Source organism: Cheilinus undulatus, linkage group 24 (genome assembly GCF_018320785.1).
Source record: "Cheilinus undulatus linkage group 24, ASM1832078v1, whole genome shotgun sequence".
In the NCBI taxonomy this organism is placed as follows: domain Eukaryota; kingdom Metazoa; phylum Chordata; class Actinopteri; order Labriformes; family Labridae; genus Cheilinus; species Cheilinus undulatus.
Window position 1 is genome coordinate 14,781,917 of NC_054888.1, and position 24,211 is coordinate 14,806,127.

At 37.3% G+C, this 24,211-nt stretch overlaps 1 protein-coding gene across 8 annotated transcripts in view; it reads right to left on the reverse strand.

Annotated features, from left to right (window-relative positions):
- LOC121506530 (tensin-like) overlaps positions 1 to 24,211 on the reverse strand; it is a 145,823-nt gene that overhangs the window by 104,231 nt on the left and 17,381 nt on the right. For 3 of the 8 annotated variants that reach the window (XM_041782377.1, XM_041782375.1, XM_041782372.1), the window contains exons 1-7: positions 12,890 to 13,180; positions 8,914 to 8,963; positions 8,035 to 8,206; positions 7,893 to 7,943; positions 7,654 to 7,776; positions 5,663 to 5,727; positions 5,086 to 5,169 (exon numbers count right to left, since the gene is read on the reverse strand). In XM_041782377.1, the coding sequence (XP_041638311.1) occupies positions 5,086 to 5,169; positions 5,663 to 5,727; positions 7,654 to 7,776; positions 7,893 to 7,943; positions 8,035 to 8,206; positions 8,914 to 8,963; positions 12,890 to 12,973 (629 nt within the window). In that variant the 5' untranslated portion in view covers positions 12,974 to 13,180. Of the gene's footprint in view, positions 1 to 5,085; positions 5,170 to 5,662; positions 5,728 to 7,653; positions 7,777 to 7,892; positions 7,944 to 8,034; positions 8,207 to 8,913; positions 8,964 to 12,889; positions 13,181 to 18,834; positions 18,877 to 24,076; positions 24,116 to 24,211 lie in introns of those variants that run through there. The other 5 variants (XM_041782378.1, XM_041782381.1, XM_041782376.1 and 2 more) reach the window with 3 other exon arrangements.

The following is a 24,211-nucleotide window of genomic DNA, read 5'->3' on the forward strand; positions in this document are numbered from 1 at the left end:
TGTAGGTGTTATTCCAACAACATAAGTATTTAGACCTTGCCAACCTGTCTGACTGAAGTGTGCTGGGCTTTACTTGAGTCAAGTAGACTTCATCTGGGCATGGGCGCCAAAATTGCCAAAGTGACTCTTTTCTCGGTCGACTTTGGGGCCAAAATGATCACACAAATTTAAAAGAAGGGAGGTTTACCATCTAAGTAGAACACTTTGAGATCGGATGGGACCCGATCAGTTATATTCCACCACATGGGCCTTGGATGGAACTCCATAAGGGTATCGATCCACCTTGCCAAACTTGTGTTAGGTATTCATGGAACCTGGGGACCCCTTTGCCGAGGCCCATGTTGGGTGTCCCACTGAGGCCAAAGAGGTGAATTATGTGTGGGATGACCTATATGATGGCATTAACCTCCTAAGACTCTGCTTCCACATATGAGGACAATACATTTTTTCTTCTCTACATAATAGTAATCATTTTTGGTACTAGAATTGATGAGTTAAGTTTAATGGATTTGCTTAAAATGCTGGGATAATTTGCTGTTGGATATTTTAGGGAATTTGCTTAGAAGTTGTGAAGTTTTTAACAGAGTTTTTTCTTCCCATTTCTGGGGGAATATGGGAAGTTTGTTACCAAATTTTGGGGGAATTGGGAATTTGGGTTTTGGGTTTATCCTTTGAAATTTTCAGGATATTTCTTTAAAAAGTCAGGGTTTTTATTTTGGGATGTTTCCATCATTTTCATTAAATTGTGGAGAATGTTTTTGGACATTTCTAGAATTTGCCAGGAAATTTTAAAGGGAAATTTGCCTGAAATTTTTCAGGAATGTGCATGGAATTTTTTATTGGAATTTCAAGGCTTTATGAGGAAGTTTCATTGAAAGATTTGAGGACTATCTAAAGAAATATTTGGGTACTTTTCATGGGAAGCTTTAAAAATATGTTTAAGAATTTTATGATAAATTTTAGGTAATTTTTTTTAAATTTTATGTTATTTGTTTGGGTTTTGGAAAGGAAAATGCCCAAGAAATTCCCGTTCAACAACAAAGCTGATGTATTAACTTATCATACAGTACTTATCCCAAATAAGTGGGAGAAACTAAAAATGCTCTCCTAACAAAGGCTCAGGTCTCAGGAGGTTAAGTAAAATTTGTGCAAGACAGTTGCCAAAGTTGTTAAAATCTCCTTGTACAAATTATTGGACTGGTCCAAAATGGATTACACTCCACCAGTAAAGGTCTTGGATCAAGCTATCATGCCACTGCATCTGAGACAACACATGTGAAGCATTCATGAACATGAGGACCAATGTAGCTAAGCCCATGCTGGGGATCACATTTGGGTCCTAAAAGTGAATTCTGGTCGGGTTGTGGGGACCAGTTTGTCTAGACCCAAGCTGGGTATCCCTTTTTGGCTCTGTGATTGTGTTCAGACTGGGCCTATCTCCTGCCTGCTTTTGGCGTAATGAAAAAGCCTAAAACCAAAGGAGGATGGTTGGCAACATATTTTCTGTTACTAGAAGGTGCTTGCTCATAAAAATGGCTGATGGGCATGCCTCAAATTAAACACATATTGTCAAGAAAAAGACATGAGCCAAATGTCTGTATAAAAACCAACCACCATGCCTCAATTTTATGTCTTTCCTTGACTAAATGGACAGATTTTCCAAGATATAAATGGATTTTCTTCTAATACTTTCATGGCAGTAATCCAGAAACAAATCCTCAAAGGAACAAGACTGACAAATGTTTTGGCTTGGGGAATCTGGCCGGAGATCCCCTTCGTAAAAAAGTCCTACCAAAAGGATTTAAACTTCAGCCATAAATACACATGAAACAACCCCTACTCTAATCGTTTGATGAATAAATTCAGCAAATGTCTTGCTATATCATACTCAGTGGCCTGTCAGAGGCAGCCTGTCCACCTAAGCATTCTAATAATCCACAAGCTACATGATAATGACACTTAATTGCTGATTGTAACACCTCTAATCCAAACTTTTACAAGCTATTACAGAAGCAGCAGCAGATTGAGCTCATCTCCTACTCTTAATGTTAATGTCACACATTCCAGACCATAACACTGGCGGACTCCAGGGGCAGAGATAATTATATCCCAAGCAGGAAATAGCAGCGGGGCAGAGGGCAAGCCTATAGACCTGTTGGAGAAGGGCTTGCCATCTAATTCACTCGCTCAAACGAAGTGGTGTTAAGTCCCTTGCCGCTTCCCTTTGTTTTTTCGTTTATTCCTTGTAACTTTATCCTTTCCGAGAAGCGGGATTCCTCTTTCCGCAGGTGAAGAAAAGAAGCAGCAAGAGGTCAAGCCTTTAAGCAGTTGACTGTCTAATAAAGAAGAGGGGGCTAATAATACGCCAGGAGCAGATTTATGACTAAAGGAAGACTGTCTCAGAGGATACTCCCCCATAGAGGAAGCTGAAATCAAAATATGAAATATTCCAAATGCCTTCAACCCTCTCTTGATTAGTTTGACCCAGTCTGGTTTGGAATTTGCTCTCCATTTGTGGAAAGGACATTATTTCTGCGTGCTACAAGGGGAGAAGAATTGGAAGCTCTGATATGCTAAGAAGACAGGAATGAACTGCCACCAAGCCCCGCAGCCTCCCTAGAGACATCAATGGAATCCCTCAAACAGACAAGATAGATCGCTTTCCTCTGTTCCATGACATCCACGCACAATTATCCCAATTAAAACTAAAACAGAGATAATCATAAGGAAATATGAAAAGAATTTCCTTTGTAGAGTCTCTGTCAAACCCAAAAGAGGGAGAATGTAGCTGGTTTGATCAATCGGTACGTTTCAATGATTGAACACTCGCGATTGTGCAACCATGTCGTCGCTAACACAGCTAGGTTAAGAGTACTCTGATTTTTAAACTTGTAAATGTAGGAATCTTGTTTCCCAGTCATTTCCCACTCTTTTAAAAAGAAATAAATACAACAAACACTTATGAGGAATCCACGTCAGAGCAGTTTTGTATGCTGTAGCAAATAAGCCATCATTAGCTTCAGCAGCTAAGCTAACTAGCTCAGCATCTACAGTTGGAGAACTACGCCAATGGGTCAAAAGGATTTTATGCTAGTTAGCTAGTCCTTGATACAGATGTATCAGAACTTTTGTAACATTAAAAGCCTTTATTAGCGGACAAGAAGCTAGCTAAGTCTGTTAGCTAGCAAGTTAGCAAGACAATCCTAACCTTTTTTCTTGCAGGGTTAAAATGGGACCCAAATTCTTGGTAATACAACCTTTTAAGCATTGTAGTTCAATTGTCATACTACATTTATTGGATGAATTAGCTCTACACTACAATTTGAAGTTAAAGTGGGGTTTTCTTTGGAGACTAAAGTTTTGGACCTGGATGTTTACATCTATTGAAAGTTCAGGTTAGCTTAAATTGCTAGTAACAGTGGTTAAAATGTGCCGGAGAAATGTGACATTTTGGCTTGCAGGACCAATTAGGTCGTTTCTTTGATGATGTTTTCTATATAAAATTTGATTTGGTTACAGGTTTGCTATATGTAGCTTTAGCTTAATTACAGTTGCACATTAGCAAGAGGCTGGACTATATTTTCACAGTTCAATTTTTGAAATGTTAAAATGTTATTCAAAGCAGAAATGAAAAACAACAGAAAGCTCAGTAGCTTATTTATCAAGCATGCTATGTTGGCTAAAGTATGCTAGCTACAGTTGCTATTTTGGCTAACAGAAGCAACTTGAAATTAGAGTACCGTGTATGTCTTCAACAGCCTTTAAAACAACTTCCTACAGGTATATTGATTTGGCAAGAATTTTGCAATATCTAGCTTTAGCTTATAGCAAAAGTACCCTTACACCTTTAAATCATCAAATACTAATTTTCTATTCAAAATGAAAACCAAAGCATGGAGCTCATTTTATCTTATTTATCTATTGTGCTCTGGTGGCTAAGGTATGCAAGCTATGGTTGTCATTTTGGCTGATATAAAAAGTGTTCTATACACAGTATGTTGATATGGCTACATTTTTTTATATGTACCTTTAGCTTGATTGTTACCTCATGTTAGTATGTAGCCAGAGTGCATTTCCAACCTTTTATCTTCAGGAAGCTGTGAATGCTTTTCATAGCAGAGATAAAAACCAAAACATGGAGCTTATTTTAGCTTATTTATCTAGTATGCTATGGTGGCTAAGGTTAGCTTGATACAGTTGTCATTTTGGCTGGAAGAACCAACTTGAAATGAAGGCCCCCAGTTTCTACAAAAGTCTTTAATCTTACATTTAAAAATACTTACCAACTTTCTACGCGTATGTTGATATGGCCAAGACTTAATGATATGTAGCTTTAGCTAAACAGTGGCCACACTTTAGCATGTAGCCAAAGGGTATTTTACCAAAATGTTGATCGTAGCAAAAGTGATCAAAAGTGGCTAACGTATGCTAGCTACAGCAGCCATTTTGGCTATCAGGACCAATTCGGAATGGAACACCTATTTTTATACAACAGTCTTAAATCCTATGATGTCAAAGCTTACAAACTGTCTATATGTATGTTGATATGGCTAAAATTTTGCAATATGTAGTTTTAGCTTTTTTGCAGCCGAACATTAGCATGTAGCCTGAGCACACATTTACTCTTTAATCCTCAAATATAAATGCAATTCATAGAAATGAAAAACAAAACATGGAGCTCATGTTTGCTTATTCATCCAGGATGCCATGGTGGTGTACATATGCTAGTTGCAGATGTTCTTTTAGTTAACAAATGCAACTTAATTAGAAACCCTTATATGTCGAACAGTCTTAAATCCTTTAGTTTCAAAATGTATGAACATTTACCTTTTTTTAGTCTTTATATTTTGAAAATATACAGTAAAACTGTAGCAACAGTAGCTGTGGTTGTGGAAAATAGTTAACTTCTTTTACTATATCAGCAACTGACAAATTTTTGACAAACTTTTACTTTTTCGAGCAATTATAGCTTTTGATTTTCACATCTGCTAATTGGTTAAGTTAGAGAAACAGGGTAAAAGCACTGCAGCAAAGGTCGGACTTGTAACAAGACTTAAGCAAACAAAAACTGAGGTAATAACTGACCTTTTTTGTGACGGCTGACCCACAGGAAGTGCTTTGTCCTCATAGAATCGCCTCATGGCAAACCTGTCCAACGCCTGGTCAGCACTGCATGATGCAAAATTCAAAATATAATGTTATTATTTGTCAAACTAGAGTACATTTGCATGTTTTGAAGTGAGAAAAATCCTTCAAATGGTGGAGTGTTGCAGGAGTCGCTGATCCCTTCCCAGCTTTGAGATTAAGGATACCCCCTGGTCTTCCTCACTTACAAAGCATCCTTAAATCCTCCTGGCACCCTCCCAACTATTAACATCTGGTTGCATTAAAGAACGATGACATTTCTGGAGTGCTCCTTCTCATCAGAGCCAGGAAAATAAAGCTAGTAAGGATGTAGCCTTTTGTCATAATAATCACTTGGTTGTTTAAATTTGTAGGCTGTTCCATTCCCAGACCTCAAGGCCTGACTATAATTGATAAATGCTTCTATCCTTACACAGCTTCATGCATCTAAAGCCTCAAATCTTAGTTTAAACAAAGAGGAGTAGATGCATTTCCTTAAGCTTTTGGATGTGTTTTCTGCTTGTGACATGTTTGATACCTTGCAGATATGTTGCTGTAGTGCATGTACGCAGCCACGACCACCCCCGTTCGACCTCTGTTCCCCTGAAACACAAAAAAGAGACAAGAAGACTCACTAACTCGATGAAGTGTGTCTTTAAGACGTCTAATAATCTTTAATTGAAAAGGAATTATGTCAACAGGTCTACGATACAAGAAGTGGAGGAACAAATCCCTCGATGTGACTTGTCAGCAAGCTGCATGAATTACATTTTCAAATCCCCTTAAACCTGGAGGCATTAGTCACCTAAAGTTAGACTTCTCCCTTATAATCTTACGGCTTGTTGAAAGTTACAAGTCAGACTATAAAAACAAGATTAAAAGGAAAAGATGTTGAACTTTCAGTTCTTTTTGTTGAATGAATAAGAGAAGATTGATAAAAGTTGAGTTTAAGACCTGCTTGTGAGTGGATTTGTTATCTTTGGCCAGAGTCAGGCTTGGAGTTTTGTTAGTTTAAGTCGTTACTCTAAGCTAGGCTAGCCTACTGACATTTCCAGCTTTTTTGGCCCACAACCAAACATGAATTAATATGGATTTTCATATCAATTAATCAAGCAAAAAAAACACTTTCAAAAAATGTAAAATAGAAGAAATGTTCCACCAGGAAAACCCCTTGAAATAGCGCACACGTGCTAAGTACTGTACTAAGTACTTAACAAAACAGTGCTGCAGGTATGTCTTATTTTTAAGGCCAGCACTGAGGTTAGCATTGGCAAAGAGCTAGTATATATATATATATATTTTTTTTTTTTTTTTTAATTTGGATTATTGCTCAAATTAAGCTCTTTTGATTTAATTTTGTCCGAATCATGAATAAAGCCATCAAGTGCAAAGCTAATGTTAGGCTATGAAGGAGCTACACCAAGTTCAACTGTCTTCCACCTCACCAACAATAAGCTTCCAGCTTTTATTTCCCACTCTTATCTCTTCTAATTATCTCTCTCTTCTATCTGTTATTTTTTGAGAAAAAAAGTCTATATTTAATAGTAACAAAATTCGAAGTTTCGGAGTTTAAAAGTTATGGAAGAAAAAATTACAATTCCAGAGTTGAAAAAGTCTAAAATTCTAACTATAGAAACCGAAAAATTTCAAGTTTTTAATGTCAAAAATTTACGATAATAAAAAATGTAATTAAAACTAAACTGAAAACAGAGGTTCAGTGTCTGTATTTTTAAAAAACAAAAGTTTTGGTATGGCTTTCAAAGTCACAACAATTCATAGTTTATACAAAAATCTTTTAGCAAGAACATGTGTATGAAGGCATTTAATGTTTGGATTTTGTCGATAAAAACTCTCAGTGTTGATGTTTAATTTTTTCAAATGAGTCCTGGGGTGCTTAGCATTTTTTCATATGGGTAGGGAGAACCCCAAGGAAAAAAGGTTGGGAATCACTGATCTAAGCCAAACTACTGGCCAGATTTACATTTTTGATAGCTTGGACCTCCTTGTTTGGCTTTAAGTATTTACTTTTTTACTTAGTACTTGATGCTATTCAAAATGTAATCCCTCCCTTAAAATATAATTCAGTTAAAGTAAAATTACTAATTTTAAAAAGTACTCAAAAAAGCACAAGAAGCTAATTAATCACAGTAATTTGAGTGAATGTAATTAGTTACTTTCCACCCCTGCTTTTAAGTATGTATATTTTCTAGCCAAAGAGTGAAGAAGTGAGTATAGTCATGTTTGATGAAAGCCATTATTGTTTTCCTATCTATTCCTGGCTTCAAGTAAGTCGTGGGATAGAAGTCTGTTAGAGTAGACAGTAAACAATGAAAAAGTTCTTGAAAATGTAAGAATACCTGTGACTAATAATCTCAATGTTGATAAAAAATAGTTGTGATGATCAGTTTGGCCACAATTTTGCAGCCTTAGTAATGGTTGTGTCGATTACAAGTCAACTGTTGCTTATTCTTTCACAGATTTTGGACTCATTACTGAGGGGCGCTATAGCCAATTAATGCACAGTTTTACCTTGTTGTGTAGAACCACTACATTACGTGGGTCTCCATTGAGCCACGTGTCGATAGCCTTGCACATACTGCAGATCTTGTCCAGCGCTGGTGCATGATGGTCTGGCCATCCAAACTCAAGAACCTTCAGGCGTAGAAAAAAAAACAAAAAAAACAAAAGAGATTCTGTTAGGCTGAATTTCTTTTAACAAAGAGGTCAGTTGCATGTGGATACTAATAAAGGTGTTACGGTGTTTGTACCTTGTGGTTCAACTTTGTTATGTCGCTCCTCCACTCACTGAGGTTTAGCATCTGTTGTCAGACATCACAAAGATAAAGGAAATATTTACATCACTGATAAGAATTTGGGATGTATTGCGCCGTCATGAATGGTGTTGCTTACCAGATAATGCTCGCCGTGTTTGGACCTCAGCATCGTCGCCACCTCCTTGAGGTGTGCGATGTAGCTGCGCTCCTCAGCGCTGGCGGGGAAACAGACAGAGATGATCCTCTCTGTGATGTAGACCAAGTCGACCTCATAGTTCTCCTCCATGGCCTGAACCACACTCTGACTCCTGGAGGGAAGGAAGAATGTTATCGGAGGACTCTACTGGGAGAAAACACCCCAGTCGCCCAACTATTGACTCAACTTTTGAGCCAGGATTCTTAGAAACATTCTGTCCAAATTCCATGTCTGTTTTCAACAATTATCATGTTGTGTTTCTGTAGTAAATCTGTTTTTTACAGCTGCTGTGAGAACATTTCAAGAACTCTTGGATCTCTCTCGGGGACTGACGACAAGAGTTCATCACAAACATCCTCTTGATCAAATGTAAACTCCTGCAGCTCACTCTTATATTTCTTGGAGAGGAAACGATTTACAATCCTTTGCTGTCTGTTGATGTGACCTCTGCTGGTGTTATGCAATCTCTTTTTTAAGTTTGTCAAATGGTCACCAGGGTCATTGGCCTAAAAGCCATTTAACAAGGCACAGAGGTGGTGTGACGACTTACATTCTTAACCTTTTTGATGGGGGTATTACAGGATATTCAACGGACTAAGCACTGAAAAATGTTGCAGAATTCACTAATGTTTGAGCTAATGCTTTAATAAATCCATGGACTCATGCTTACTTGCATTTTTGTTCAAAACCCATCAAAATTTATGTTTGGAATCAGGGAAAGAGACAAAGATGATCTTATTTTTTCTTACGCTGATGATGCATATGTGTACTTTTCAGTCCCTCCATTCAATATGGTACAAAAACAAAGATGTCTCTCACCTCGACTGCTTTCGCCTTATCTCCACACTCTTGCAAGACCTCGTAGATCCCTGCACACAAACACAGAGAAGAAGGGAGAGAGGGAGGGTGATTAAAAAGCCATCTGGTATTAATGATGATGTTATTGATTACAGTGTGATAAAACCTGTCAGGGGAAGGCTAGATTATACAGGAAAAAGTGATAATGTTCAGGAGAAAGGACTGATAAGGAGACGGAACAATCAGAAGAAATAAGAATGGTTGGAAAATGACGTACAAAGCCATTTCCAAAAAAGCCGGGATGCTGAATCCCACCATCTACAGCAGTGGTATTTAACTGGTCCAGCCTCAGGACCCACCAGTCTGTCTTATGTCAGATCAAGACCCGTTTCCAAACATTTTTAAACAACACATGTTTAGTTTATTGAATATGTTGAAGTTTGGAGCGTGATTGGACCAAAACACCTGATATAAACAAGAAAAGGGACAAAACTGACAAATTTTCCGGAAAACTTGTGAAATTACTTCATTATCATGGGAAAAGTAGCCATTTATTGCAAGAACAAGAGACAAATTGGTTGAAATATTGATCAAACATTTCAATTTACCCAATTTTACTGTAAAACAGTGTAAAATATAAGGTATTGATGCATGTCCAATAAGGATTTCAGGACTTTTGTCACCATGTTTTTTCAGACACTGAGTAGCGACCCACTGAAACCTGCTCTGCAACCCACTTTTGGGTCCCAACCCACCAGCTGAGAACCACTGAGCTATGGTACTTAATCATCAATAGATTGAGAGAATCTGCAGAAATCTTGGTGTGAAAGGGGCAAGGTTGATAGTCAATACTGGATGCATGTGATCTTCAGGTCCCCAGGTGGCACTGCATTTAAAGTAGACATGAATCTGCACTGAAGCAAAATGGAAAACTGTTCTGTGGTCAGATGAATCAAACATACAAAGTGTAAAGAGGTTTAAGAGCAACATTTGCTCTTATCCAGGTAACGTCTTGCATATTTCAGCAAGACAATTCTGTACTACATGCCACATCCATAACAACAGCATGGCTTCCCAGTAGAAGAGATTGGGTGCTGAACTGGCTGGCCTGCAGGCTGCCCCAACATTTTTGGAATTGGGGTTGAAGGAAATAAACCTACAAAATTATAAAGGCAAAGCTAATAAAAGGTTATGAAAGAGATGCATTTTAAAATGGAAAAGCAGGAGAGAGAACGTGAAATGAAAATATCAGATTACATCAGTGTTATCCAGACAAAAATAGCTCTGCGTCAGGTTTTGTCAGAACTTTAGTGCACACTTTGATTATGCCGTCCAACATGTTGCAGTTTTATAAGTAAAAAGAGTTTTATTTTGGCAAGTCTGTACAGGAAAAACATTGAGGAATGGCTGCATAATAGATGCTGGATTTGGCTCTTCCTCTTCGTGTTCATGGGCACTGGGGAGAATTTGTCTCTATGACAGACTCTCAAAAATATCAAACAACATTTGACAGCTTTATTTTCACAGACAAAATCTGCTGTTCCCACAAAAAAGACTCGGAAAGTTCTGTAATCATGGCATGAGGTTAAACACACAGCACAAACCTCTCAGTATTCCAGCAGATGATACTAATCCCACCCCCAAGAGCCAAAAACATGGGAAGCATAATTCGTTGTGATTTGACAGGAAGCAGATGCTAGGCGGACGGTGGATGGCGGACGCTGGTGTTTGCAAAATGAAACAGCCTGTTCGCAGGGGGCTTCGGGGGTGTTACACCGCTACATTTAACATCACTGGAACAATCTGTTGTCTTGTTGTAACATGGGTGCTCGAACGCCTTGTGAAAGTCAATGCATCATGTAAGAGAGTGTTTTTTTTCTCTACAGAAAGTTAGCTTTCACATGCTATGGCTTGGTCGTTTAGGCCTACTATCATAGAGCCTAAACCAAAGCAAAGGCATACAATATTTATTGTGTGGCCAAAACTCAGTATCACTTTGTAGAGTACAAAAACTCATCAAAACTTAACAATGAGCAATAAATGTTCCTTTATAACCATAAATGTGTCTTAATCCACTACTGCAAATAGTCATTAATAAATTTGTTTGTGACTGCTAATTTTGTTAGGTTGTTCCAAATTTACAGTTCCTAGCTTCAAGGGCATTACTCATCAGCTTTGTAAAAGTTGTAGTCCAGTTAGTTATCCTGTAAAAAAACTTTTGGGTCTGTATTTTTAGTATTTCTAGTGATTACAGCACTATCTCTACATCGAACCACAATGAGCAGTCTACAAAATGAATTTTGGCAAATTGTATAAACGGCATTGTTTCCTTTCTCTACAGTTTTCCAAGTATGAAAACACTGATGTAATAGTTGGCAATGAATATCTAAAAACCCCCATGTGCAATTATGACAATGCATATTGAATCAAATACAATAAAATTAGTTCAAATATAATTAATCCAAAGTAGCATGGATCTGAATGAGAGTACAATAGCTTTATGCTATAAAGGAGGAGGCTGGGGTGGAGGAGGCGAAGCTTTGCCAGCAGCAGCAGTGTAGTGCATCAGCATTAATGCAATCAGGGATTAGTGAGAAATATTTAAATACACTGCTGTGCTGAGAGAAAGAGCTCTGATTGGCTGTGGGAGCTGGGAGATGCCATCAGCTGATCACAGCTGGGCGTATGACTACCATGTCCTGCATGAATTTAAGCTACGCTTAATTTATGTTTCTTTTCCCCCATGGTGTCATTTCACTTTTACTATAACCAATTTGAAACTTGAAATTCTGGTATTGTGACAGTCCCTGTTCTTCTCTTATACAATAAAACTATATCTTTCTCAAAAGCAAGACACATAAGGAAGCAATACATCTTTTGAACACTGAAGGCAAAAACTGACACAATATCTTAATCTGTTGGGAGTGTTTCTGTCTGGAAAACTTTGGCATTGCTCCTTCTTACATTACTTTAAATAAAGCAATGTGAATAATGCAATAAAAAAAAACAATGAAGTAATTAAGAACCTTAAATAATCACGATTAATGCAGGTTAGACTGAATGCAAAGGTTTGTTTGCAATGTCTGGTAATTAAAAAATATTTACAAAATAATGGGTGTCAGGGATTTCTACTTTAGTTGCCATTATATTGAAGCAAGTATCGATATAATTTGACTTGTACTACAATCATATCAAAGTTTAAAATGCTGGTTTTGTAATAACACTGGTTAGCTGTGTTGATAATCAATGAAACTTGAAAAACTTAATTTAATTTAAAAGACAGGTACATAAGAGATTGATAAATTCAACAAGAGAGAAACAAATTCCTGTGCGTTGCGTAAATTACACAAAAACATTGGCAGTTTAGTCTTGACACTTTGGCAATGCCTTGTGCAATGTATAAAGTATACAAGAGTTGCAAACAAGAGTTTACCCAATTTGGGGTTTGCACGATGTTTGTTTAGTTGCCATGGTCTTAGTATTAGTATTAAACGAGCAATTGAACTTATTAAAAAATTCAAAATAATGGCATATAAGAAAAGAATAGATTTATCAAAAAATGCAGGCATACACTTGCACAGTCTCTTAACTGCACAAAAAAAGTTGGCATTGATTTGGGCAATGTGTATTGGCTGCAATTTTTGTGAAAAGAACTTTTGTTTTAGTTGCCACATTACAGATATTGATTGACATTTACTAGAACCAGAGTTTAACAATCTGATGACTTGACAAACCTACAAATTATACATTTCAACAATAGTCAAAGCAACTGAAAAAAATGCAACATTGCTTACTTTAGAGATTGCTTATCTTTTAAAGAAATCAAACTTCTAGATTGAACAGTGAAATATTTTCTTGTTTTAGCAGCAGTTCAGAACTTTCCAGGATAAAACCTATATTTGACATGGAAATACATTACAAGATGCCAAAAGGACTAAATTGCACATTGCAGTCCATCTACAATAAGGACTAAAAGCTCCATAATGATTCTTCCTACCTTGCTGAATAGGTACCCAGTGCTCCACCTCCAGGATGACCCTATGTTGGCCAAATGCCTTTGAATGACGCTGCTCAGAGGCATGGCTGTTATCAAGAGCTGTTTTGCCTTCAGTGTCCAAGCAAATTTAAAGGTTGTTCAAATTAGAAGCCATCACTGTTACAATAGCAAGCTTCCATCGCTCACTCCAAAGCGGCTCCTGTTTCCCATAGTAGAAATGTTTGTTTTCATCCAGGAGTTATGTAAACTCAGGTATTTACATTCTTCCTTCTCTTCTTCCCCTCTACACTGTCCTACCCTGTTTCCTTTCGTTGTCTCCCTCATGCCCACTTTGTGTTCTCTGGAATAACTCCTCCCACGTTGTCATTATCTCTCATTATTACCCCACTCTCTCTCCCCCCTGCTGCTTCTTCTCTGGTCTTCACTCTCTTTTTTTCCCAAGCCATATGTTTGTGTTCTGTATGGTTCTTATGAGGACACATAGAGTGTGTTTATGCTTGTTGGCTGCATGTGTCTGACCTTAATTACCTTAAAAGTCCTGCGACTGAAAGGATATGTTTACCAAGGTACAAACTATGGAAGGAAAACAACTTTTTAGGGGCTATTTCTGGGTTTCTATACTGGTAAAACTCCTGAAATGGCATTGAAACTTGGGTAATTAGAAGATAGTATCCTTTCTTCTGTTTACGTCCAACAAAAATCCCAGTATTTCTGATATGCACTGTCAGGAGCTTACATGTACAGGATGTTTCCACTTGCACTGGATCCTCTTCCTGAGTCAGAAAGCGATTTAAATAATCCTCATAAAACAGGCCCCACACTGACTCAATTATGGTCCCAGTAGGGTTCTTGGCCTCCAAACCACTATGGAAGTACCTTATATAGACCAACCAAATAAACTTTTACAGTTGCATTTCCCCTTTTCTGCCTACACACTCTCAAATGACAAGCATTTGCACATAAGTTATACCCATATGCAGACAATTCTTTGGTTTACATATCAAAATACAGAAAAGGATTTCTAGTAAAGATGGTTAGACCCATATGCAGACAATTCTTTGGTTTACATATCAAAATACAGAAAAGACTTTCTAGTAAAGATGGTTAGACCCATATGCAGACAATTCTTTGGTTTACATATCAAAATACAGAAAAGACTTTCTAGTAAAGATGGTTAGACCCATATGCAGACGATTCTCTAATTTACTCACAAAAATACAAAAAAGGGTATCTAGTGAAAATAAAGTTAGACTCATATACAGACAATTCACTGATTTACATCAAAATATAAAAAAGGGCCTCCGAAAAAGTTTTCTCTATATTCAGATGATTCTTTGATTTACTAATCAAAATACATAAAAAAGGTTTCTATAAATAAAGTTTTCTGGTATTCAGATTTTTGATTTGTGTACTGAAATACAAAAAAGATTTCTATAAAAGTGAAGTTATAGCCAAATGCAGATTATTCTTTGATAATTATATCAAAACACAAAAAGAGGTGTTGATCACAAATAAATTAAATGCTTATGCAGATGATTTTTTGATTTATGCATCAAAATAAAAAAAAGTGTTTCTAGTTAAAAAAAAATACAGTTAGATCCATATGCAGACGATTCTATGATTAACATCAAAATATAGAAAGAGTCTCTGAAAAGTTAAGTTTCCCCATATTCAGATGATTTTTTGATATACTCATCAAAACACAAACATTTTTCTGATATTCAGATTATTGATCCAAAAACAGAAACAGGTTTCTACTAAAAGTAAAGTTATACCTATATGCAGATGATTTTTTGATTTATGTATCAAAATACGAAAAGGGTTTCTTGTAAAAAGAAAAATATAAATTAGCCTTTGAAATCGAGATTGTTCTATAAATTTTAACCCATGAGAAAAAAAGCTAATGAAATTCTAACTCTATATAAAAGTGACCTAATGTTAATAAATACTTCAAGTAGTGCTCTGGTACCAAATGTTAAAAGCTGTGTTTGTCCAGACAAATTACACATATTTTAAAATCTTAGCAGAGCATGAAAATTACTCACATCTGGATAAAGAGGCCATTTCTACTCCAAAACACCAATATTTCACAGTTTGTTTGTGACAACATTTTTAATTACAGTTAAAATACAAGAACATTGTCAAGACAATAAATTGGTGTCTCAGTGCATTCCTCATGTTGATGCCCACATTTTCCCTAAATCTTGTCAGTTGTATTACAAAAGATGATGTTCCAGCTTCTTAACATGATCTTTTCCTGTTTTTTCATACAACTAAAGAGGGCAAGTTTAATACTGGTCGGGATAAAAGCAACCACTTCCTATTGATGGTTATTGATGGCAAAAATGTAATATTACGGTGAAAGAATCACAAGAAAGTGTCCTTTATGTGTAACAGATTGGTGCTTCACCATTTTTAATGTTGGCCAGCAAATTTGCGGCCTATTTTATTGAATTTAGGAAGCTGTTACCTGGGATCCACAACTGTCAATAGCGTTGAAGGTAACCAAATAGGTTAAAAAAACAGGCATTTCTATTTATGTAAAAGCTAAGTTTACTGCAAACTTTCATATCGAGCCTGTTAATGATAAACTTTTATTAGGTATTGTGCATACGAATGTAAAGCATGAACTTCCTGTTTGCCGGCGAGAATTCTAACATCATTAGAGGCCAATGTCCATTAGTGAGTTTAGGAGTATTTCCTTAACATGCATGATAATAGAATTGACCACATTCTAATATCTGCTTGTCAGACCCTCTTCTCATGCTGTTTTCAGTGGAGGAAGCACAAACTGCGAATTAATCTCCCTGCAGACTGGTGTACACAAACCAATCTGTTTATAATCTCACTCTGAGTCACCATCAAACTTCTGCTGCCCATCTAAACATTTAGGGGACGACTGACGCAAACACTGACTCATTACTGGCTTACAAAAGAGAAAGAAAAAAGAGATGCCAAACATCAGTGCTGCTTTTATCCTTTGAATAAATGTTACCTCTAATTTCACGAAAAGGACAAAATAAATACAAAGAAGCCCTTCATTATATGAAAAACAGCTGTAAACAAGATAGCAAATTTGTGACTGCAGGCTTGAGCAAACTGTTTTCTTTTGCATTAGAAGTGGTTCAGTGCTATTTTTCTGGAGTCTTGCTTGCTTTGAAACACCCTGCCTGTACCCACACCCTTCATGGTTAAGCAAAGTCAAGCTAAACATGCATTCCCAGGCACGGAACAGGCCTTGGCAGCATTTTCTGGCACAGAGGAGACACAATTTGCTATGACCTGGCAGCGGAGGATGTCATGGCAGTTTTTGTCATTTTGTTAAGCATGTACCAAATATGTCTTTCCACAGTGGGGGATTTTGTTTCCCACCAAACCCATGGCTGTATTGAGGTAGAGATGGAATAATAATTTTTTTGTTTTTAAGGGAACATTCTTTTGTTAGAGCTTTCATACATTTATTTGGGTGTCCAGAGAATCTACGGACCAACAAAGTAGAAAATCAGCCAACCCAGTCTTTCAGTCATGGATGGTTGGTTCAGAATCTGCACTTCTTTGGACGCCACAATGAAAGTCATTACAATAATACCTGCCTTTCTCCAGCTATTGCTAAGGTCTGTCTTTGTTTTTCTTGCAAGCAAATGAGCCACCTGGGCTATGTCAACTGGGAGAGCTCAGCACAGAAGCTGCTCTATTATTGGCTGCAAAGACGGAATGGGGCTGGACCTTATTTTCAATGGAAAAGTCCCATCAACAGTTGCCTGCTAGTTTTTTATGCCTGACTGTTTCAATGGCCATTGGCAGGGAAATACAGAACTAGCCGACAAACTCAACCCAAAAAGACAGGTTGGAACCAACTGTCCAGGGCAAATCTACAAGGTCTAAGTGCATATAAGTTTGAGTATTTTAAAAGACCAGTGTGTTGTGTGTTTTTGAGGATCTTAAGGAAGTTAAGCTAACAATATTAGCAAGGCTAGAAGTTGGCCTTTTCATTCACCTGGTCAGGTTAGTAGCGTTGTAGTACTCGAGAACGGTTTTGATCTTGAGACTGGTCTCAAGAGCACATTTTGAATGCCTTGGTCTTGTCTTGGTCTCGGTGCCTTCTGACCTCAGGCAAGTTTTGGTCTTGGATAGTGTGGTCCTGAGTACAACACTACAGGTTAGTAATGTTAGCTTTTGGTCTGTTGTAATGTTAATTCACATAGTGGTAACTAGCATGCTTTGATGGAGGAATGCTCTACATCCATTGCAACACTGGACAAAAGCCTTGCCTCCAGCTTTCATGTTTCTCCCAGGAGAACTCTGACAAGTTACCATGGAATGATGTCCCATGGAAGAGAGGAAAAGGTCCATAGTTTTGACAAAAGTACAGCCCAAATGTTTCATGTAGAAAAGGACAAGAAGGACAAAAAGGACTGTCAAAAGGTGGAACAGGAGTATAAAGTGTCGAGATTTGCACAATTAAAATCATTGATTAATTAATTACTTTGTATATTCATTTCAAACAGTGCATAAACTAAGACAGAACTTGTGTCTACCTCTCATAATCCATGTATTTCTCATGGTGAATCTTGTTTGAGCAGTTTCCACTGTATGGTCCCTTTAATTGAGAGAGGCCTCCCTTTAATTTCAAGTTACGTAATCTGTGTCACCTAAAATTAGACCGGCCCAAACAGCAACAACAGGAGCTCAGACGGGGGAAGCTGTTATGTGTTGCATGGTGCTGCCACCTTCTGCAGTGAGGCAGAAAAACTCTGTGGGATGTCCCTGCACAGCATGTTTGACTACAGTCAGTGAAGATTCACTTGTCATGAAGTGATTCCAATGAAGCTGGGATGCTGTGTCAACAGAATGCACAGATTTTCAAATCTTTTTCAACCTATATTAATTTGAATACAGGCCAAATACAAGATATTTACTGTCCAAACTGCTTAACTTTTTTTCTGGAAATATACACACATTCTGAATTGGATGCTGGATGAATGTTTGAAAAAAGTTGGGACAGGGGCAAGAAAGACTGGGAAAGTTGCAGAATGCTAGAAAACACCAAGACCATTCCATAGTTATGCTGGTTAACTGACGCTTAGAGTTACACACAGGTTTTGGAGTATCATTTGCTCCCATTGAGACGTCTTAAAAAAGTTCAAAAATGTTCTAAAACCGTCTATAAATATCTACAAAAGTGCCACAAACTACAAGACTGACAATTATGCACAACCTATTGCAAAATGACACTGTAGTAGGTTTACCACCAACAAGACTAATGAGAACATTTTGCTTGAATATTAATTTTATTTGGGTAATTATTACAGTTTCTATACTTAGTTGTCATTTTTTGGCATTCCAGCCAAGATATCTAGGTAAAAACTTCTCCACATACTGTTTAGTTATATTTAAAACAGCCAGACTTATTACAATCTGATTCTTTTCATTCTAATCAGAGTTTCTTCCAAGTGAAAGTAGAATACAAAACATAACAGCTACTTTTATGATTGAGTCAAGAGTTGTTATTGATGTTGTGTATAGTAATGAATCACCCTATCAACTCAATTTGTGCTTGCTTTGCTCAGCTCTTAATTCCAAAGGATTTTCATGAAGCCAGTTGTTGATGTTGGGCTTATAGTTCAACCCAATGGTACGCCATTGGGTTGAGGTCAAGGCTTTGTGTTGTTCATTCAAGTTTTTCCACAACAATTTGGATAAAACTCTCAGTATTTCCCAGAATAGCTACTTAAGACCCAAGCTGAAACCATGAAAAACTGTAGACTGTAAGTACGCAAATGTATGTGCAGAAATGTGTTGACATACATTTGGTAAAATAGTCCACATTGATATTGTTATTCCAGTACTTCACTGCATAACAATACCAGAATTCATGAATGAAAAGTTGTTTTTAAAGCATGTCTCCTTGTCTTTAACACTAGTAAAGAAGAAGCGTTACTTACCGGTGTATCTACATGCTTTAATGGCAGCTGAGGAGTGGGAGGCTGGAGAAAGAAAGAAAGAGAGACAGAGAGAGAAGTGAGACAGAGTCAGAGGGTTAGTCATTGTTTCTTTCACACCAAGGAAGAAACAACATGGTGAGAGAGAAGAATGGGAAGAGAGAGAATATGGAGATACTTTGTGTTTAACAGGCCTCTTAATTTTCCTGATGCACAGGGCAGGCTTCACAAAAGGGAGCTTTACATTCTGTATTGGACTGGGTAAACTTAACTTGACTAGACTAGATTATTTTGGTTCTCCCAACCTTATCATATTTTGGCTTTTGAGTTTACAGTCATGTCTTTAGGTTGCCGTTATCAGGTACCTTAATTCAGACAGTTGTCATTTGAGTTAGTATCTTAAATGACCTAAACTTCATCAATCTTCATACCTATTTATTTGTAGTTTAAGAGGTTTATTTTGAGTTCCTTCACCCACCTCTGCTTGCTGATCTGCCAGTGTTGACATGTAACTGTTAAATGTCGGTAATGAGATGTGGACATGGGTTTAGTAAAGTTTTCTGAATCTGAATGATGTGGCATAGTTTGAGAGATAGAATGACATTCAACCCATATGATGCTATGTGATACAATGCAATGCAACATAATGCAGTATAGTATTACAAATCTAATGTACTATGTTTCAATATATTAAAAGAATATATGGAATGCTGTACTAGGCAATCGATATGAGTGATGCAAAACAATATATGGTACAAGATGATATGATAAAATATGAAATGCTAGGAAACATTGCAATACAAAAATGTGAAACAATGCAGAACTATACAATATGATCTGATACAACATGATGCAGGACAATATAATATGGTGCAATGTGATGCAATATGATTGGATACAATGAAATGATGCAATACAATACAATATTTTGCGATGCAAAACAACGTAACACAGTACAACATGGCATACTACAAAGTGACATGGTATGATGTGACATGGTACAATGTGACAGGACGATGTGCCACGGTACAATATGACAGTACAGCGTGACACAGGACAACATGACATACTACAATGACATGGTTCAATGTGATGCAGTATAATGTGACGCAGTACAATGTGACACGGTATGATGTGACATGGCACGATGTGACACGGTAAAATGTGACACGATACGATGTGACGCAGTATGATGTGTCGCAGTACGATGTGGCAAGGTACGATGTGACACAGTTTAATGTGACACGGTACAATGTGATAGTACAATGTAACAGTACGATGTGACAGTACGATGTGACACGGTATGATGTGACACGGTACAATGTGACAGTACAATGTAACAGTACGATTTGAAAGCATGATTTGACAGTATGATGTGACAGTAAGATGTGACATTGTACGATGTGACACGGTATGATATGACACGGTATGATATGACACAGTACGATATGACACGGTATAATATGACACGGTACAATGTGACAGTACAATGTGACAAGGTACAATGTGACAGTACAATATGACAGTACGATGTGACAAGGTATGATGTGACAGAACGATGTGACCAGGTACGATGTGACACAGTATGATGTGACACGGTACGATATGACACAGTACGATATGACACGGTACGATATGACACGGTACAATGTGACAGTACAATGTGACAAGGTACAATGTGACAGTACAATATGACAGTACGATGTGACAGAACAATGTGACCAGGTACGATGTGACACAGTATGATGTGACATGGTATGATGTGACACAGTACAATGTGACACAGTACCATGTGACACACTATGTTGTGACAAAGTATGAGGCGACAAGGTACGATGTGACACAGTAAAATGTGACAGAGTATGTGACACAGTATGATGTGACCAATGTGATGTGACAGAACGGTGTGACACAGAATGATGTAAAACACGATGAATTGAAACAGGATGATGAGACATGGTACCATGCAACATGGTATGATGTGATGCAGTGCCATGATAATGGGACACAGTATGATGTGACTTGGTACAATGTGACACAGTGTTATATAACACGTGATAATGCAACACGTTACGATGTGACACGCTACGATGTGACACAGTACAATGTGAAATGTTACGATGTGAAATGTTACAATGTGACACATTACAATGTGACATGTTACGATGTGACATGGTACGATGTGACAAGGTACGATTTGACAAGGTAGGATTTGACATGGTACGTTGTGACACAGTATGATGTGACAGTACATGCTATACAATGCAATATGATGCAATGCAATGCAGTGTTGTATGTTAGGATGTAATATGGTAAGACAATAAATGATAGGCTACCATACAACGCATTATGATATGATGGGTATGATCAGATATGATGTGATGTGATATGATGCAATAGGTTTTCAGTACCAACATTACTTAGTTTCAAGAATATATCATCCCTGGAATAGTTATAAGTTTGATGAAGATTACACAGCTAAGTCCTGAAATTTACTCCCTTCTAGCTGGAATACTATGTTATTAAGGAGTCCTAAATTTAACAGCAGGAAAAGTCAAATTATCAACTTGTAAAAGAAGAACATAAAACTAAACTTGTCATGAAGTGGTAGTGTAATGCAAGGACAGAGACGGTGCATGAAGATGGAAAGAGACACACTGTCTCAGACACTCTGAGCTCCACAGTGATCCATGTGTTTAGGAAAATCTCTTAAGTAGAGTGTCTTAAGCTGATGTGAGCTCTATAAACAAAAGCAGGGACTGTTTAACAAGCTGCTGCACTCATTTAAAAAGGCCAGCATCCAAAGTAAATAAGTGAAAAGTAGTTACTGGAGCTTGGAATGCTCCTAATTTGGTCATATTACTAGCAGTTAATCTCCATATAATGCTGACTGTGCCACTTTTTATTAGACTTTATTGAAAATTGACAAGAAATCAGATGAATGATCAAGCTGATATTCATTCTGCTTTTCTAATCATGTCCCTCCATTTGCTGAGCATGCATATTTTATAGCAGGGAATAAAAAAAACTCTCATTTGGAGCTCATTAAAGTGAAAGTGACTCAAGCTGCAGTGTTGCAGTGCATAAATCACTTTTTGTCTTGTAAAGCAGAAGCCCATAGAGGGGAAGGAGATAATCACTTTGAGTAGAGCCTCGCATCCGATGCCTAAACTTAGTGTCGTATTTAAACACCATCCTGACACTAAAGCCAAATCAGGGATTTACCGTGAATTACTGGCTTTAAGTCTTGTGTCTTGATGCCCAACCGTACACCACTATTTGACATAATCCTACTAATATTCAACATTTTTTTATTTGTCAAAGCCACACTTACAAATTGATAGTCTTGTACCATTTCAAGGCTCTGATGTAACAATTTTTCTAAGATCAGTGTCAAAAATAAAGACAGAAAGTGAAAAGAAAGCCATTTTTAAAAGATCTATACATGCAAATTTGTCTACAAATCTGTCCGCTAAAGAATTTTCAGTCATATGTGTGGTTGTAATCCTATTATTTTGCCTTTCAAAACACCGTTTTTCAAGTCCATATTGACAATTATAAACAATTCTTACAGTGTCTTGATTAAGGAATCAAAGTCTAATAGATTTGTTCTATGGTCTTAAATGTTAGATGTAACACTGTTATTCATTAAGGCATATGCAGGAGGGTAAATACAAAATGACTCACTGAGGTCAAATGTTCTAAACTTGAGCTTTCCAAGAGTTCCAGTTTAGAACTAAACTATCTACAATCCTTACACAGCACTGTCTCTGATTGGCTGTTTCCCTGTCCATAACCATTATCCCCCCGGCTCCCCATAAAAACATGTCCAACCCAAAAGCTGACATGTCCACAACACAGCAGCTGGGCTTCTCACTGGATTTGACAGATGACATCACATCACCCCATTTTTAGCGTCTCTACATTAGCTTCCCGTTTTTCAAATTTATTTTAAGATATTTACTTTGAAAGCACTGAAGGGTCTGCCTCCACGCTATATTTCAGAATTATTAACCCATATGAGTGGGTCGCAGCCTCAAATCCTCAGGTGGGGGCTAGGGCTGGACTGGCAATCTGGCATACTGGGCATTTTCCTGGTGGGCCGGTATGATCCAATTAAGATTTTTATTTTCTTTTTAATGATACTAAATTCTTACATTCTTTTACTACCACATCACCAATTAACATCAAGAAAGTCGGTGAAAAAAAGAGTCATTACATGCAGTTTTATTTATCTATGGCATTTATGTCTCAGCTTTTTAACAGTCTGAGGGAGCAATTTGATAGACCTATTAAAAGTAATGAATGAACATTTATGTCATGTTTAAACCCCAGTTCTCACCCAAAAATGCCAGGGCCAAGTGTTCTTCCCAGTCCAGCACCAGTGTGGGCCACCAGGTTGTTCCAAAGTCGAGGCTTAAAACTAAAGGTGATGGGGTCTTTGCCATCAGGGCTCCTAGACTTTGGAATGACCTCACAGTTTTTCAACCCTCCTTTTAATAATTTCATATATTTCAATTCCTCTTAATCTTTTACTTGCGCTTACTCCATGTAGACCTCAACTTATTTCATTGCCCTACTGGCTATTTTAAATCTTGATAGTCTTCCTCTTTTTAATGCTTGGAGCTCATTTATTGGTTTGCTTCTTTATACCTTTGCTAGTCATTTTATTCATTTTACTGCCTTTATATTTATGAAGCCAATTTTATTTGGATTTTTTCCTCTGTAGCTATATTTTACATAGTCACACTCTATTTTTTTATGTCAAGATTTTGACCTAAATTGCTCAACAACCCTAATAAACCCTACATACATAGGATTTCAGCTGAAAAATAAGAGTTTTCTGAGGGTCCAGTTCCTCTTTAAATGGTCTGCGATCAATATGATATTATGCAATAGTCGTGAGTCAGGTATGCAGCAATAACAAGGCCAAATTTTTCCTTTTTATAGCCTTAAAAGAAACTGCAGCCCAATGACTCATCATCATCAGCAAACTCTTATCACCTTTACAGCCCACAGAGGGTGTCTTCTTGGAGCTTTATGGACAGGATTTTCTTTGAGGAGGAAAAGGAAGCTCTGACTTTTAACCTTTAATGATAACCTCAAAGTATCTAAATTTGAAGCTTTATTTTATCCATTTTCATTCCAGAGCAGGGCTGTAATGCATCAAGCAAATCAACTCAGGGATTTCTAGTGGACCTTTAAATGCTTCCTTGATGGTGTAATATGCATAAGTTCCACTCACCGGCTCATAGCTGGTAGTCGTTTGACATGATGTGGTGACCTGTAAATGACAAAAAAGAAACATTGTGAGTGCCAAAAAGATATTGGTTAGCTTTGTAATATCTGAAACGTAAGCTGTATGATTATATGAAAGAAA